At 47.3% G+C, this 16,406-nt stretch overlaps 1 protein-coding gene across 1 annotated transcript; it reads left to right on the top strand.

The window, feature by feature from the left end:
• The first annotated feature begins 18 nt into the window (after positions 1–18).
• JAGN1 (jagunal homolog 1) lies at positions 19–15,290 on the top strand. The gene is made up of 3 exons (XM_040359019.1): positions 19–131; positions 2,424–2,527; positions 14,546–15,290. The coding sequence occupies exons 2-3, from the start codon at positions 2,439–2,441 to the stop codon at positions 15,012–15,014; spliced, it is 558 nt and encodes a 185-aa protein (XP_040214953.1). The 5' UTR covers positions 19–131; positions 2,424–2,438; the 3' UTR covers positions 15,015–15,290.
• Positions 15,291–16,406: the final 1,116 nt, after the last annotated feature.

Here is a 16,406-nt window from a genome sequence, read left to right as displayed (position 1 = left end):
CCTCCTGCCACCCACTTCCTTCCCAGCTGCTGACTATCACTTCCGGGAGGAGCAAGATGGCGCCGCCCAGAAACCGGAAGTGGTCATGGTGCAGCGCTGAGTGAGCCATTATTCGGCTGTGAAATTGAGAGGTGAGTCTGTGGTGGAAACAGTCACCTTATTGATATTGTGGGGGGGGCGTCCAGCGCCCGGATAGGGGGTGATAGTGGTGGTGCAGTGACAGGAAGGGTGTCAGTAAATATCGCATAGGGCAAGGTGTCTATGGGGAGCCTGGCAGATCAGTGTGTGGGGGTGCAGATTTGTATGGGGGAGGGGGAATATTGCAGAGTATATGAGACACATGGTGCTGGGGAAGCTGGGCAGAGCAACCTGTCACCCTGCAAACTAAGCCCTCCCTCACCCTATTGCATGCATTGTATATATTATACCCAAAATCGCCTCGCCAATTGATTACAGCGCAGTGATGCACTAATGTGCGTTGCGGTGCACTGCTGAAAATACATTGTGATTGACTGACCCACCCTAATGGCCCGTACACACGATCGGAATATCGGACGAAAACGATCGTCCGAGAAAGAATCGTATCCTTTCGGATCGTGTGTACACTACTTTCGAGAGCCGATCACGGCAGTTCATCCGATATTATGCGATCGGACAAGCACAAAAAAATTTCCCTCGTATGATACCCGATCGTACGATTTTCGTTTAGTCAGTATAGTTTTCGTCTGAAAATACATTACAACACGTGACACCACTTCCCATTTTTTTTTTCTTTCTGTCGCATAAGAATTTTCGTGACTTTAGTAAATAAGGATGAGCTCCGGCGTTTTCGCACAGTCCACGTGCAGAGCCCGCCAGAAAGTCGGCACCGCGCTGCGCTAATCACAGGCAAGGAGACCTTGGCCACAGAGATTGGGAAATGTCTCACTGCCTGTGATTAGCGCGGTACCGACGTCCTGGCGGGCTCTGCACGTGGAGTGTGCGAAAACGCCGGAGCTCATCCTTATTAGTAACCTATTCAATTTCTACTTGCGACTATTGAGTGAAAAAAATCGTACAATATTCGGGTCGTGTGTACAGGCCATAATACAACGCGCGTTATTGCATGACACGCTGCGCCCGCATTTAATTAAATTTAGCTTCTTTTTTTATTTATTTTTCATACATTGCATTTTTTGAGGGCCCATTCACACCGCAATGCATGCATTAACGCGTGAGATTTTTGTAATGCGTTTGCATTTGTTGCATTTATTTTTTTGCCTTCATTTCCTTACAGAGTAGTGCATTTATCCACTTGACCTCTGGAAGAACCCCCCCACTTTCATGGCCACGCCTTGACAATTGCGCGATCGTGTGACTCTGTACCCAAATACAATTGTGTCCTCCTTTTTTTTTGTTTGTTCTCTCAAATAGAGCTTTCTTTTGGTGGTATTTGATCACCCCTATAAGCAAAAAAAGAGCAACAATAAAAAAAAAAAAAAAAAAAAATCCAACAATTTTTTTTATTTTATTATTTCTATGTAAATTTAGGCCAATATGTATTCAGCTAAATAATTTTTGCGGAAACCCCCCCCCCCCGCAATGCCTTGTACAATTTATGCATTAAGGTGAAAAAACATCTGATGCCGGCCCCCCCCGAGCCCCCGTTTTACTTACCCGACCCCTCGAAAGTCCCGCGCTCGGTCCCGAGATCCTCTTCGCCGCTCAGCCTGGCCGCTGATTGGCTAGAGCAGATGGATTGAGAGCAGCGCAGCCATTGGCTGGCGCTGCTGTCAATCACATCCAGTGACGTGGCACACCGAGGGGCGGGGCCGAGTGATACAGTGAGCGGCTATGGCCACTCTCTGTATCACGAGAGCGCGCCTGCAAGGACTCATCACCATGCAAGCTTTCTCTCATGAATGTGGTGAGTTCTTGCGGGGAGGACCAGAGACAGCCACCGAGGGACCCCAGAAAAAGAGGATCGGAGCCGCTCTGCAAAACGAACTGCACAGTGGAGGTAAGTATAAAATGTTTGTTATCTTAAAGATTTTTTTTTTCCTTTATTAACCCTTTAAGTGTGTCCTAGGGAGTGATTCTAATTGTGTGGGGGCTGAGCTACCAATGACACTGCTCCCGGTGACAGGACAGATCTCTGTCCTGTCACAAGGCAGAACAGGGAAATGCTCGGTAACACAGGCATCTCCTCGTTCTGCAGCTCCGTGACACGATCGCGGGACACCGCCGGACATAGAGTCCACGGTCAGGGAGCTCGTGGCAGGCGCACACTCACACAGCAGCAAATTTAAAGGGACATACTTGTACCTGCCTGTGCCATTCTGCCAACGTAAATGTTTGTGCGGCGGTCGGCAAGTGGTTAATACAACCACAGCAATTAAATACATAACTTATTGCTCTTTTCTTTATTTCCGTCTGCCTTGTAGGAGTTGGACTGAATTATGGCTTCCCGAGCGGGTCCTCGAGCCAGCGGCACAGATGGAAGTGACTTCCAGCATCGAGAGAGGGTGGCTAATCATTACCAGATGAGGTATGAGCATATCCACCATGTACAGGTCACATAGTGAGAGTATCAACTGTTCCATGATTGTATTACTACATGTATGTATAAGTATATACAGCATGTCATTTTATAAGCCCTTACCATGATCTCTGCTCAATCACTGCAAAACAAAATACCTTTCCATCCTGCCAGAGATCCGGGAAAAACTGCCTGTACTTTCACATTTCTTTTGGAAAGGTTATGTCACAAGAATAATGGTTATATGGTTTAATTAATCATTAACCACTTAAGACCCGGACCTTTAGGCAGCTAAAGGACCCGGTCAGTTTTTGCTTTTCGGCACTGCGCAGCTTTAACTGACAATTGCGCGGTCGTGCGACGTGGCTCCCAAACAAAATTGGCGTCCTTTTTTTCCCACAAATAGAGCTTTCTTTTGGTGGTATTTGATCACCTCTGCGGTTTTTATTTTTTGCGCTATAAACAAAAATAGAGCGACAATTTAGAAAAAAAAACTATATTTTTAACTTTTTGCTCTAATAAATATCCCCAAAGAATATATAAAAAACAATTTTTTTTTCCTCAGTTTAGGCCGATACGTATTCTTCTACATATTTTTGGTAAAAAAAAATCGCAATAAGCGTTTATTGATTCGTTTTTCGCAAAAGTTATAGCGTCTACAAAATAGGGGACTGTTTTATGGCATTTTTATTATTATTATTTTTTTTTTTACTAGTTATGGCGGCGATTTTTATCGTGACTGCGACATTGTGGCGGACACTTTTGACACCATTTTGGGACCATTGTTATTTTTACAGCGATCAGTGCTATAAAAATGCACTTTTCACTGTAAAAATTACACTGGCAGTGAATGGTATAACCACTAGGTGGCGCTGCAGGGGTTAAGTGTTCCCTAGGGAGTGATTCTTACTGTTGGGGGGTGTGGCTACACGTGACACGTCACTGATGACCGTTCCCGATCACAGGAAACGCTCATCTGTGACAGTGTCACTAGGCAGAATAGGGGAATGTCTTGTTTACAAAGGCATTCCCCTGTTCTGCCCTTGCCGACCGCAATCGCAGGCCTCCCGGGACTCGTGAGGCACACGGCAGGCTCGCAAGCGCACGCTGAGTGGCAGATTTAAAGGGACGTACCTGTACGCCAGTCTGCCTGCCCGTTCCATTCTGTCGACGTAAATAGTCATGTGACGGTCGGCTAATGGTTAACATTCACCACTGTTGGAAGCATTCAGCGCTTTATGAATAGTTTTCTCTCACATTGTGTTATATGTTGGCACTTTATTCCGCTAGCGCTGTTATTATTCATTCACACGTGGATATAGACCAACGTGGGGGCATGTGTAAGCGATCCAGTGGCTGCACAGCTGCCGAATTGCTTTCACGTGACAGCTGGCCTGTCAGATTTCTAGTACAGACATTCCTTGCTGGTGTAGCAAAATAATGGTGGTTTTGGCAAATCGACCCAATTATAGGATGGTGAGCTGAGTCTGTGCTGTGGACCAGTGATGGGACAAGGTCATTTTAGCACCTAAGGCTCCTTTCACACTAAACGGACTCCGTCGCTACGGAATCGGCCTGCTCCCGCCTGCTCTGTGGGACATCTGTCCGCAGATCTCCACTAAGGATGAGCTCTGGCGTGTTCGCATGCTACACGTGCAGAGCCCGCCAGGAAGTGTGCACGGCGCTGCGCTAATCACAGCCAGGGAGACATTGTCCCGATGCTCGGCTACAGAGATCGGGAAATGTCTCCCTGGCTGTGATTAGCGCAGCGCCGTGCACACTTCCTGGCGGGCTCTGCACGTGTAGCATGCAAACACGCCAGAGCTCATCCTTAATCTCCGCTGAGCCGACGAAAGACGAGCTCCTCACTGAGCGGGGAGGGGCTTGTTGGGCACCGCTGTCTCCTATGGAGCGATCTGATGAAAACGGACAGCATGATCCAATTCGCCATGAACGGATGGGGACATATCCCCATACGTCTATTTTTAGCCGATCGGGTCGGATGTCAGCGGACATGTCTCCGTTGACATCTGACGCTCCATAGAGATGCATGGAACGGCCATTCAGGTCCACCGTCAAAACTGACAGGCGAACCTGAACGGTCCGTCCGTGTGAAAGAGGCCTTAGGCTAAAAGCCCAAGTGCCCCTCCCCCCCCCAGCCAGCGATCCCTAGCAGTCCTGCTGTTTTTGTCGTCCTCTACATACCTCGCTGCCTGTCCTGACAATGTTGTGAACTATTGCTCTGGCTTCCAAGTTAAATACAATTAGGTAGATTCAGTAAGAGTTAGGCCGGCTTATCAGTAGATAAGCCGACCTAACTCCGAATCTACGCCGACTTATGTTTAAGCGTATGCTCAAACAGAGATACGCTTAAACATATCCAAGATACGACGGCTTGCGCAGTCCTATCTTAGATTGCAATTTTTTTGGATGGCCGCAAGGTGGTGCTTCCATTGCGGTCGGCGTAAAATATGTAAATGAGGAGATACGCCGATTCACGAACGTACGCCCGGCCGACGCAGTACTTTTACGTAAGAGATAGGCCGCGTAAAGTTAGAGCTTAGCCCTAGTTGGAATAGTAATGTCAAGTATGGCCGCCGTTCCCGCGTCGAAATTCGAATTTTTTACGTCGTTTGCGTAAGTCGTCCGTGAATCGGGATTTACGTCCACGTCGAAATCAATAGGCCCGTGCGGCGTACTTAGCCACAATGCACACTGGGAAATGTAGGCGCCCGGCGCATGCGCAGTTAGAAAAAAAACGTAAAAAACGTGAGGTCAAACGCCATTAACATAAAACACGCCCCCCTCAAACACATTTGAATTAGGAGCCCTTACGCCCGCCGATTCAGGCTACGCCAACGTAACTTAGCAGGCAAGTACATTGTGAATCATGTACTTGCCTCGCTAACTTACGGCGGCGTAGCTTAAATTCCTTAAGCTACGCCGCCGCAAAGTTACGCGAACGTACCTGAATCTACCTAAATGTATTGTATGTACACGGGCCACTGAAGTCTTCAAATCACGTGAGACGGCTTCCAGCTATGTTCTGAACAAAATGCCATAGAAGAATGCATTCATTGTCATACCTGTGGAAACTTCACGAGCAGGTACAGTTCATAAATACGAGTCATGAAAACAGGTGATATTTCAGGTGTTTGTACCTGCCCAGGGGTTGGGTAATTGGTATTTGAGTTCTATAGAGAAGAACTGGCCTGTGCCAGGAGCAAAGATTAATGGCACAGTTTGTGTCGGGAAGTACGTCATAGAAGAAGAACACGAATCTATGTAAAGGTCAGAATGTTGTTTAAAGACACCTTTAGTAGGTGGCAGAGAGTTACATCACCGATTTGTCATCCTTAACCACTTCAGCCCCGGACCATTTGGCTGCCCAAAGACCAGAGCACCTTTTGCGATTCGGCACTGCGTCGGTTTAACTGACAATTGCGCGGTCGTGCGACGTGGCTCCCAAACAAACTTGACGTCCTTTTTTTCCACAAATTGAGCTTTGTTTTGGTGGTATTTGATCACCTCTGCGTTTTTTTTTTTTTGAGCTATAAACAAATAAAGAGCGACAATTTTGAAAAAAAAGCAATACTTTTTGCTATAATAAACCCAAAAAATATATAAAATTAGGCCGATACGTATTCCTCTATATATTTTTGATTAAAAAAAAATCGCAATAAGCGTTTGGTTTGCGCAAAAGTTATAGCATCTACAAAATAGGGGATAGTTTTATTGCATAATTTTTTTTTTTTATCGTGACTGTGACATTATTGAGGTCACATCGGACACTTTTGACGCCATTTTGAGACCATTGCCATTTATACAGCGATCAGTGCTATAAAAATGCACTGATTACTCTATAAATGTCACTGGCAGTGAAGGGGTTAAGAGCCCATTCACACCTAGGCGTTTTGTCGCCTGTAGCGCGACGCTCACAAACGCCAGAGGGACCAAAAAACATTAAAGTCTATGGGGATGGTTCACATCTGAACGCTGATGCGCCTGACGCCCATCGCCAAAAAAAAATCCGGACCCTTTTTTGTCGCGCGTATCTGGCGGTTTGGGCGTATTTGAGCGTTTCCATTTCCCATAGAAACGCTCGATTCAAGCGACTTGCGCGACAACGGGCGTTTGCTACGGGCGTTTCGTCGCTTTAATCAATAGAACTTGTCGCCCATGCAGAAGATTAAAAAAATCTACCAACAAGAGATGAAAAGTTGATAGTTTTTCCTATTGGCTAAAATAAAAAACGTCAAAGTACAAAAACGTCGGACAACGCTGTATGCAAACGCGCAAATAAGCATGAAAACGCTGGAAAAAAACGCAGAACGACCGACGCTCAGGTGTGAATGCAGCCTAAGTGTGTCCTAGGGATGTGTTCTAACTGTAGGGGGGATTTGCTACGTGTGACACAACTCATTTTTCTTTTGGCAGGTACACCAGTCTGGCTGTAAACATATTTACCACCACTTGGCGGCACTGCTGTCGTCTTGTCGGTTGTCCGCACGCAGCTTCTTATCGCATGGAAAGCTTCATTTTTCATGAATGGTTTGCATAACTCTGTTTTTATTTTAACAGCGCCTGGGGTAACGCGGAGCAGCTCCCTGTTTTATGCAAACACACCTTTTGTATGCGCTTATATCATTTTTTGTGTGTTTTTATTTTTGGGGACAATGGTGATAGCCATGAACAGTTGTTGACAAGAGAAGCTTTTAACCAGGAAGCTTTATGGACCAGGCCTATTATTCATACTCTGCCAAACCTTTAAAGGAAAATTTCCACTCCTGACCCGTTTTTGATTTGATCACCTCTGCGGTTTTCATCTTTTGCGCTATAAACAGGAATAAACCGACAATTTTGAGAAAAAAAAAAACTTGCTATAAAACATATTCAATAAAAAAAAAAAAAAGTAAAGAATCGAATTTCTTCATCATTAGGCCAAAATATATTCTGCTACGTATTTTGGGTAAAAAAAAAAATCCCAATAAGCGTACATTGATTGGCTTGCACTATAGTTATAGGGCCAGATTCTCAAAAAAGCTCATATCTATAGGCGGGCGTAGCGTATCTCAGATACACTACTCCGCCGTAACTTAGTGAGGCAGGTCCCGTATTCTCAAAGAACTTGCGGCCAAAGTTACGGCGGCGTAGTGTAACTGTGCCGGCGTAAGCCTGCGTAATTCAAAGTAGGCTAGTGTGGGCGTGTTTTATGTTAATGTATCGTGACCCGACGTGATTGACGTTTTTAATGAATGGCGCATGCTCAGTATCACGTCGAATTTTCTAATTAAATTACGCCCGCTCAATGTCTAGTCGACATGAACGTAACTTACGTCCAGCCCCATTCACGGACGACTTACGCAAACGACGTAAAACACGACGCTGTTCCGACGTCCATACCTAACATGACTTACCCCTGCTTTAATGAGGGGTAACTTTACGCCGGCGTATGTCTTACGTAAACGACGTATCTTACTACACCGGGCACACGTACGTTCGTGAATCGGCGTATCTAGCTCATTAGCATATTCAATGCGGAAATCTACGGAAGCGCCACCTAGCGGCCAGCGTAAATATGCAACTAAGATACGACGGGTGTAAGACTTACGCCGCTTCTATCTTAGCCGAATTCATGCGTAACTGATTCTAAGAATCAGCCGCATAGATACGACGGCTCTCATTTGGACTTAGGACGGCGTACATGGCGCTACGCCGTCGTAAGTCCTTTGAGAATCTGGGCCATAGTCTACAAAGTACAGGATAATTATTTTTTTCAACTAGTAATGACAGTGATCAGCGACATATAGCGGGACTGCGATATTGCAACGAACAAATCGGACACTAACTGACATTTTTTGGGAAACAGTGATCAGCGCAAAATATATGCACTGGCAGAGAAGGGGGATCAAAGGGTTAAATGTGTCCCTATGGAGTGCTTTCTAACTTTGGGGGAGGTGCTTTAACTGTGGGAAGGCAGAGATCTGTGTTCTTGCTTAGCAGAAACACAAGATCTCTGTCTTCCCCCTTGTTTACATAGGCAGACCGCTGTTCTGCCTGTCTCACGAATGATTGGCGGGACCCGCTGATTGGCTCCCGCTGTCTCCAATCACAACAGGAGTTGCTTGGTGGCGGCATGCCCCCCTAGACCTGGAAGTGTCAGATAATGTACTAGGTACGAGATCTGGCACAGAGCGGCCACCTTGCTGCAGTGTATGTGCGTGGGGTGGTTGCTAAGCTGTTAAAGGAGAAGTATGGCCAGGGCTCTTTTTATCCCTCCTTCACCTGTGGGTCACAGGAGGGCACTTCGTTCTGCACTCCTGTGACCCGTCTTTTTTTGCCCATGGTCCAGGCTCTAGATCAGTGATGGCACCCCAGATGTTTTGGAACTACATTTACCATGATGCTCATGCACTCTGCAGTGTAGTTGAGCATCATGGGAAATGTAGTTCCAAAACATCTGGGGTGCCAAGGTTCTGCCATCACTGCCCTAGATCGATTCTGACTTTAATGTCAGGATCCCCCCAGATGCCTGTACCGGCAGCTGGCTAAAGCCTCTCAGCATGCCGCTGGAACACTGTTCCAGCCGCTCCCAACCCCTCCACAGCACGGCGATCCAGTGAGTGCCGGAGAGGCAGAGCAGAAAGTCGGTGACTGACAGCCCCTGGCTCCCTGAAGACTGAGAACTAAGCGATACGCATCGCTTGATCGCTCAGTTCTTGGTCTTAAAGGCAGCATGGAACAGCTGCAGCAGGTAGGTATAAATGTTTTTATTTTTATTTTTTATTTTTTTTTAACAGTTCCAGAACTTTTCTGTTAAATTTGATGGAAAGCTTTTTGGTTTGGATAGAGTAGGAGAGCGTTAAAGCCTCTGCCAGGTTAGGGGAGTAGAAGAGCGTTAAAGCCTCTGCCAGGTTTTTTAGTGCACACTGGGAGCTCCCCACTTCCTGTGCCAGTGGTAGCATTGTCACCCAGACTGGAAGTGATAAGAAAATATCCAAGGGGGAACCTGGAACATAAAAAGCTGTTGAGGGTCCTATAACTGGGTATACACGTAACGAAATGCAATTGGTTCAACAGTACGTGTTCACCGCTGTCTGTTTAACAATCCGTCGGTCAAACGATCTGCTTCTGTTGAATGATCCTGCTGGAAAACCAGTATTCGATCAGCGCTTGAAGCCAATGGCTGCAGTGCTGATCTGTGTATTTTGACAGAGGACGGGGGTCCGGTCCCCAGCAGGGGAGATCTCTGCATTATCATCGCTTGTGTTTTAACCATTTATACCTAAATCTAAAACAACGTTTTTGCTTGGTCATACCTGTTTATGCTGCAAAACTGTTTTCAGGAAGATTTCCGTGCCTTTTGAAAAAATGCAGCCATGCTGCATTTTTCTGCACCGCACCAAAGCTTAACTAAAGCAACCATTCACTTGTGTTCCTATGCAGGAATGTATGAAATGTCACTTTGACATTTCAATAAAGGTAAATGGAAAAAACTGTGTAAACAAACATCCACACTCACCTAGGTGGATGCTGCATCTGTCCCCTACTGCCTACAAGACGGAGGACTTGGCGATCAAACAACATTAATCGCTCAGTTCTCGGTCTTCAGTGAGCAGAGAGCCGGTGACTGTCCCCTCCTGAGCAGAGAGCCGGTGACTGTCCCCTCCAGAGCTTACTGTGGATGGAGTGGGAGAGGCTGAGCCAACTGCCAGTCCAGGCATCTGGGTGGATCCTGACATTAAAGTCGGGATCTCTCCAGAGCCTGGTCCGGCTGGGAAACGTCAGCAGACTTTAGCCCGCCGCTGTCGGCTGAATAGGGGTCACAGGAGTGCAGAACGAAGTGCATTCATGCGACCCACAGGAGAAATAGGGCTAAAAGAGCTTTGGCCATACTTTCTCCTTTAACAGTATTTTGCGTTGTTACAACGCAAGGCACCGCCAGCACACAACGCACACTAGCCTGCACGCTAAAACAAATATTTTTGGCATTCAGCTAGTGTGAACGGAGCCTTAAGCCCCATACACACTATTAGATTTTCTGCAGATTTTCAGATTGACCAAAACCATATAATTATAATATGAGGTCAAACCTTAAGAGTTTCAATTTGTATGCAATCAGACAGGCCCTTTCACTACAGGGTTTTTGTAAATCCGAAGACAAAAATTAGCAGAAAATCTAATAGTGTGTATGGGGCTTAAAGTGGAGGTTCACCCGAAAAGTACATTTTTAACATTAGATTGAGGCTCATTTTGTGAAGGGGAATCGGCTAGTTTTTTTAAAATCGAAGCCGTACTTACCGTTTTAGAGATGCATCTTCTCCGCCGCTTCCGGGTATGGGCTGCGGGACTGGGCGTTCCTACTTGATTGACAGGCTTCCGACGGTCGCATCTCTCGCGTCACGATTTTTCCGAAAGTAGCCGAACGTCGGTGTGCAGGCGCCGTATAGAGCCGCACCGACATTCAGCTTCTTTCGGCTACTCGTGACGCGATGTATGCGACCGTAGGAAGCCTGTCAATCAAAAAGGAACGCCCAGTCCCGCAGCCCATACCCGGAAGCGGCGGAGAAGATCGCTCTCTAAACGGTAAGTACTGCTTCGATTTAAAAAAAACTACCCGATTCCCCTTGACAAAATGAGCCTCAATCTAAGGTTAAAACATTTTTTTCGGGTGAACTCTCGCTTTAAGGCTCCGTTCACACCTAGGCATTACTATTTGAGGCTACATTCACACCTGAACGTTTCAAATTTGCACGTTTTTGCCGCAATTTTGTACAGGTCACCATTGTAAAAAGCTGAAAAACGCCTGTATTCTGCCCCAAAGAAACTCATTTCTTTTTTTCTTTTTGGAGCTTAAGACGTTTTTCAGGCTTTTTGCTTCAGGTGACAAAACGCTATTGGGTGGGGCCCATGGGCTTGAGCCCAGTCAAGCCCAATGGTAAGTCCGGGCCCTGGCGACAGAACACTCAGATGTGAACAGGGAAATTACCGTATATACTTGAGTATAAGCAGAGTTTTTCAGCACATTTTGGTTTTTTTTGTGCTGAAAATGCCCCCCCCCCCCCCGGCTTATATTCGAGTCATCTTTTTGTGCCTAATCTCCCGGACTTTGGGGACCCGGAACTGCCTGGCCGTAGGTCCCCTGGACCCCAAACTTGGCACACATGTAGCCCCTCTATTGTTCTACAAGTGTGCAAAGTTTGTTGTCCGGGGGACCTACGGTCGGGGAGCACCGTTTTTTCAAATCTGGGCACCCCTTCCATAGACTCCAATGTTAAACGGTCATTTCTCTGGTGACTTTGGGGACCCGGTACCGGCCATCATGGGTCCCCTGGACTCGGAACTTGGCACACAAGTAGCCCCATTTCTCCTCTACAACAAGTGTGCAAAGTTTGTTGTCTGGGAGACCTATGACTAGGGGTCACCCCTTCTTTAGACTCCCATGTTAAACGTCAGTCTAGTCATGGGCACAGTGAGGCATGCAGATGGACACCCTAGGCCAGGGATATTCAATTAGCGGACCTCCAGCTGTTGCAGAACTACAAATCCCATGAGACATAGCAAGACTCTGACAGCCACAAGCATGACACCCTGAGGCAGAGGCATGATGGGATTTGTAGTTTTGCAACAGCTGGAGGTCCGCTAATTGCATATCCCTGCCCTAGGCTTATACTCGAGTCAATAAGTGTTTTTTTTTTTGTGGTAAAATTAGGTGCCTCGACTTATATTATACGGTAATGGGGTTTGTCTTGATGGACATTTTTAGAGTCGAGGCTTACAGCAGAAAAACGCCCAGGTGTGAAACAGAGCCTCTAGTAATGGTGGCAATCAGCGGCTCTCTGCCGCCCGCCTCACAGCCTGTCAACTCTTCGGTCCCCGGGTACTACTGGGTGGGGAGCAGAGGAAGATGACTCTGCCAGGGAAGGCAAGGAGATAAGCAGGAGGCAGGCTGGGACTTGAGCCAAGGCAGAAGAACATGCGAGCGGGAGCGGAACGGTCATGCACCAACTACTACTACTAAGAAATAAGAAAACGCCCATCCAAGTAAATAAGCTCTTTTTATTCCAGCTTTTAGCATGTCAGCAAAGAACAAAATGTGAAACATGCAAAGTGAGCTCATTAAATAGAAATCTTAAATAGAGCCGGTTACCTCTGGGCTCATGCATCTAAAGTATTCAGCCCTAAAGTTGAACTCAAGGTTTACTTTTTGTATTGCATAGTTTTTTTGGCTCAGCTTGAACCAATGTAAGTGTACATGTTTCGTAAGAGTGATCGCCGTAGTCTTCCAAGTCTTCAGCTTCTCTCCTGCTTGGTGAACACAGGTCACTTGATCAGCAGTTCGGCCATTTACAGAATTGCTTTTGTTTTTAATAATGAACACAAGGCATTCTCAGATTGTCCAATCGGAGAACTCTCTTTTTTGCAAGGCGTTTTGAAAATGGTGGTCATCCTGAGCGGCACAGGACCAGGAAAGTCTGCGCAAATCATTGTAGTAGCACCGACTTCTACAATAATAACTTCTGTGTATTGCGGCTCCGGCGCTGTGATTGGCCAGAGCCGCGATGATGTCGCTTGCGCTCGGGAGCCGCCGGTAATGGCACACGGACTGAAGCAACGGCACATATAAGTGCCATTGCTTCCGTTTGCCCCAGTGAGCATGTGCCGACGACATCGGCACATACAGGGGATATCTCCTAAACCATGCAGGTTTATGAGATATCCTGGGTAGCTACAGGTAAGCCTTAATATAGGCTTACCTGTAGCATAAAGTGGTTGTAAAGGGTTTACAGGTGAAAAACCTCATGTGATGCAGAAGACTTTTTTTACTTGCCTGAACCCGGTCTTTTCATCAATGGGGACAAGTACATAGATTGAGAGCAGTGCAGCCATTGGCTCCCGATGCTGTCAATTCAAATTTAATGATGTGGGAGCTAGGGGGCAGGGCCAAGTCCTGCTGTCTGTGTCAATGGACGCAGGACACGGGAGCATGCTCGCATGAGTGCCCCCCGAGGGAGAGCGGCTCTCCAACGGGGCACTCAAGAAGAGGAGGAGCCAGGAGCGCTGCCAAGGGACCCCAGAAGAGGAGGCTTAGGGCCACTCTGTACACTGCACAGAGGAGGTAAGACATGTTTTTTTGTTTGAATGAACCTTTACATATCCTTAAAGTGGAGGTTCACCCGGAAATGTAAATTTTTAACATTAGATTCATGCTCATTTTGTCAAGGGGAATCGGGTAGTTTTTTTAAAAAACAAAGCAGTACTTACCGTTTTAGAGAGCGATCTTCTCCGCCGCTTCCGGTTATGGGCTGCGGGACTGGGCGTTCCTATTTGATTGACAGGCTTCCGACGGTCGCATCTATCGCGTCACGATTTTCCGAAAGTTGCCGAACATCGGTGCGCAGGCGCAGTATAGAGCCGCACCGACTTTCGGCTACTCGTGACGCGATAGATGCGACCGTCGGAAGACTGTCAATCAAATAGGAACGCCCAGTCCCGAAGACCATACCCGGAAGTGGCGGAGAAGATCGCTCTTTAAAACGGTAAGTACTGCTTCGTTTTTAAAAAAACTACCTGATTCCCCTTGACAAAATGAGCCTCAATCTAATGTTAAAATTTTTTTTTAGGGTGAACTCCCGCTTTAAGGACCTGCAACTAGGTAAGTCGAGGTTAAAAAAAAAGGGAGTGGGAGTAGGGAGCATGAAAGTCCTATTTATTCAGAGACAGTGGCTGGACAGGGAAGGAAAAGCAGCGCAGCGATGAGCTTGTCTGTGCGCCATTTTTTTCTTCTCCTATCGGCATGCTCCTTGAGTTCTGCTGTATATGGACTGCAACGGGCTTATTACCAGGTCAGATTCAAGTACTTGGGCTGCGTTTGTATAGTGTTGTATAAATGATTACCGAACTGCATTTATTTGTGTCTCTTATCTGCCCAGAATTCAGCTATAAAATGCTCATGTGCATGAGAATTGACCACAGATTGTCCCACTCCTGTCATAGTCTTTAATAACTTGTGTCTCTTCCGCTTAGCGTGTCTCTGAAGAATGAAATCAAGAAGCTGACCTACGCCCACATCCTCATCTGGGTCCTGCTAGCCGCTCAGATCGCTGTGGCCCACCTGAAGCTGGTGCCGCACAGTTTGGTGGCCATGCCGTACCAGTGGGAGTACCCGTACATGCTCAGCATCATCCCATCTCTATTGGGCTTGTTCTCCTTTCCACGTAACAACATCAGCTACCTGGTCATCTCCATGATCAGCGCCGGGCTCTTCTCCATCGCACCCCTCATCTACGGCAGCATGGAGATGTTCCCCATGGCCCAGCAGCTCTACCGACACGGCAAGGCCTACCGATTCATCTTCGGCTTCTCCGCCGTGTCTGTCTTATACTTGGTGATGGTGGCGACTGTGCAGGTTCACGGCTGGCAGATTTATTACAGCAAGAAGTTGCTGGACTCTTGGTTCACCAGCACTCAGCAGCAGGAGAAGAAGAAGAAATAGCCAATGAGGGTCTGCGGGATTGAACAGTAGGGAGAGACCTGACTCTGCTGAGATGCATGATGTCACTAGAACATGACTGGTCCAAGCTAAAGGGGGGGGGACATGCTACAAGGAGGCCTAGTAAAAAATGACATTCACGTCTGCCAAGCCTGCACATAGCGGACACTCACATCCATGAAGGGAATCATCTGTGTTCGTGCCACCATCTGTCTGTGAGCTTTCTGTGTCCTTTTAAAAGAATGTACATGATGAAATAAAATATCTTCTTGTATGAAACATCGGTGAATAGACTTGTACACAAATGTTATGTGTAATGTTCTATGTTTGTGTTACAGCCCACAGACCCTTAAGTTTCCTGGAAAAGATGAGAGCTGCTTGATGCCTTATGATAAAAATGGTTGTGAGATGAGGGCAGAGAAGGTGCTGCACCAGATAACTAACTACCTTATGTACAAACAACGGGGGACATTTACTAAAACTGGAGCACTTCGAATTTGGTGCGGCTGAGCGTGGTAGCCAATCGGCTTTTACCTTCAGCTTGTTCAGTTAAGCTTTGATAACAAAACCTGGAAGCTGATTGGTTTCAATTCAGAGCAGAACCAGATTTTGCACTCTCCAGTTTTAGTAAATCTCCCCCCAAAGTGTCTCTTCAGTTCGGTCCACGCTTGCCCACTGCAAATGGGTGCTTGTCCAGCTCATTATTGAGGGAAAAGCACAGAGGCGCCACTCTAAGTGCAGTATAGTAAATTTATTTTAATGAGCAAACTGAGCGTACCATACTCACAAGAGTAGGGTTAAAGCAGGCATGTCAGACATAAGTTGTCAGTTCGTCCGGGAAGGGGAGTTCATCCATTGGCTATTCAGCTAGTAAATTGGAGTGGGTTGCGCCGGTGTTCGCCGATGCTTCCTGGACTTCGAGCACACAGGGAGCTGGGTGGATGACAACACTTCGAGGTTAGCGTGTGGGGGGGGAGGGGGGACCAGGTGGATGACGACACTTGCGGGTTAGCGTGTGGCGGAGGGACCAGGTGGATGACGACACTTGCGGGTTAGCATGTGGGAGGGGACCGGGTGGATGACGACACTTGCGGGTTAGCGTGTGGGAGGGGACCGGGTGGATGAAGATACTTGCAGGTTAGCGTGTGGGAGGGGACCAGGTGGATGGCAACACTTGCGGGTTAGCGTGTGGGAGGGGACCGGGTGGATGACGACACTTGCGGGTTAGCGTGGGGACCAGGTGGATGACGACACTTGCAGGTTAGCGTGTGGGAGGGGACCAGGTGGATGACGACACTTGCGGGTTAGCGTGTGGGAGGGGACCGGGTGGATGACGACACTTGCGGGTTAGCGTGGGGACCAGGTGGATGACGACACTTGCGGGTTAGCATGTGG

The sequence above is a fragment of the Rana temporaria genome, chromosome 7 (assembly GCF_905171775.1).
Source record: "Rana temporaria chromosome 7, aRanTem1.1, whole genome shotgun sequence".
NCBI classification, from domain to species: domain Eukaryota; kingdom Metazoa; phylum Chordata; class Amphibia; order Anura; family Ranidae; genus Rana; species Rana temporaria.
Note: the sequence above shows the minus strand (reverse complement) of the source record. Positions and strands in the feature narration are given on the sequence as shown.

Excerpts from the sequence above, each read along its gene's own strand:
- JAGN1 (XM_040359019.1), top strand. The coding sequence starts at position 2,439 with ATGGCTTCCCGAGCGGGTCCTCGAGCCAGCGGCACAGATGGAAGTGAC. Across the intron at positions 2,528-14,545 it reads GCTAATCATTACCAGATGAG|CGTGTCTCTGAAGAATGAAA; the intron begins GTATGAGCATAT and ends TCTTCCGCTTAG.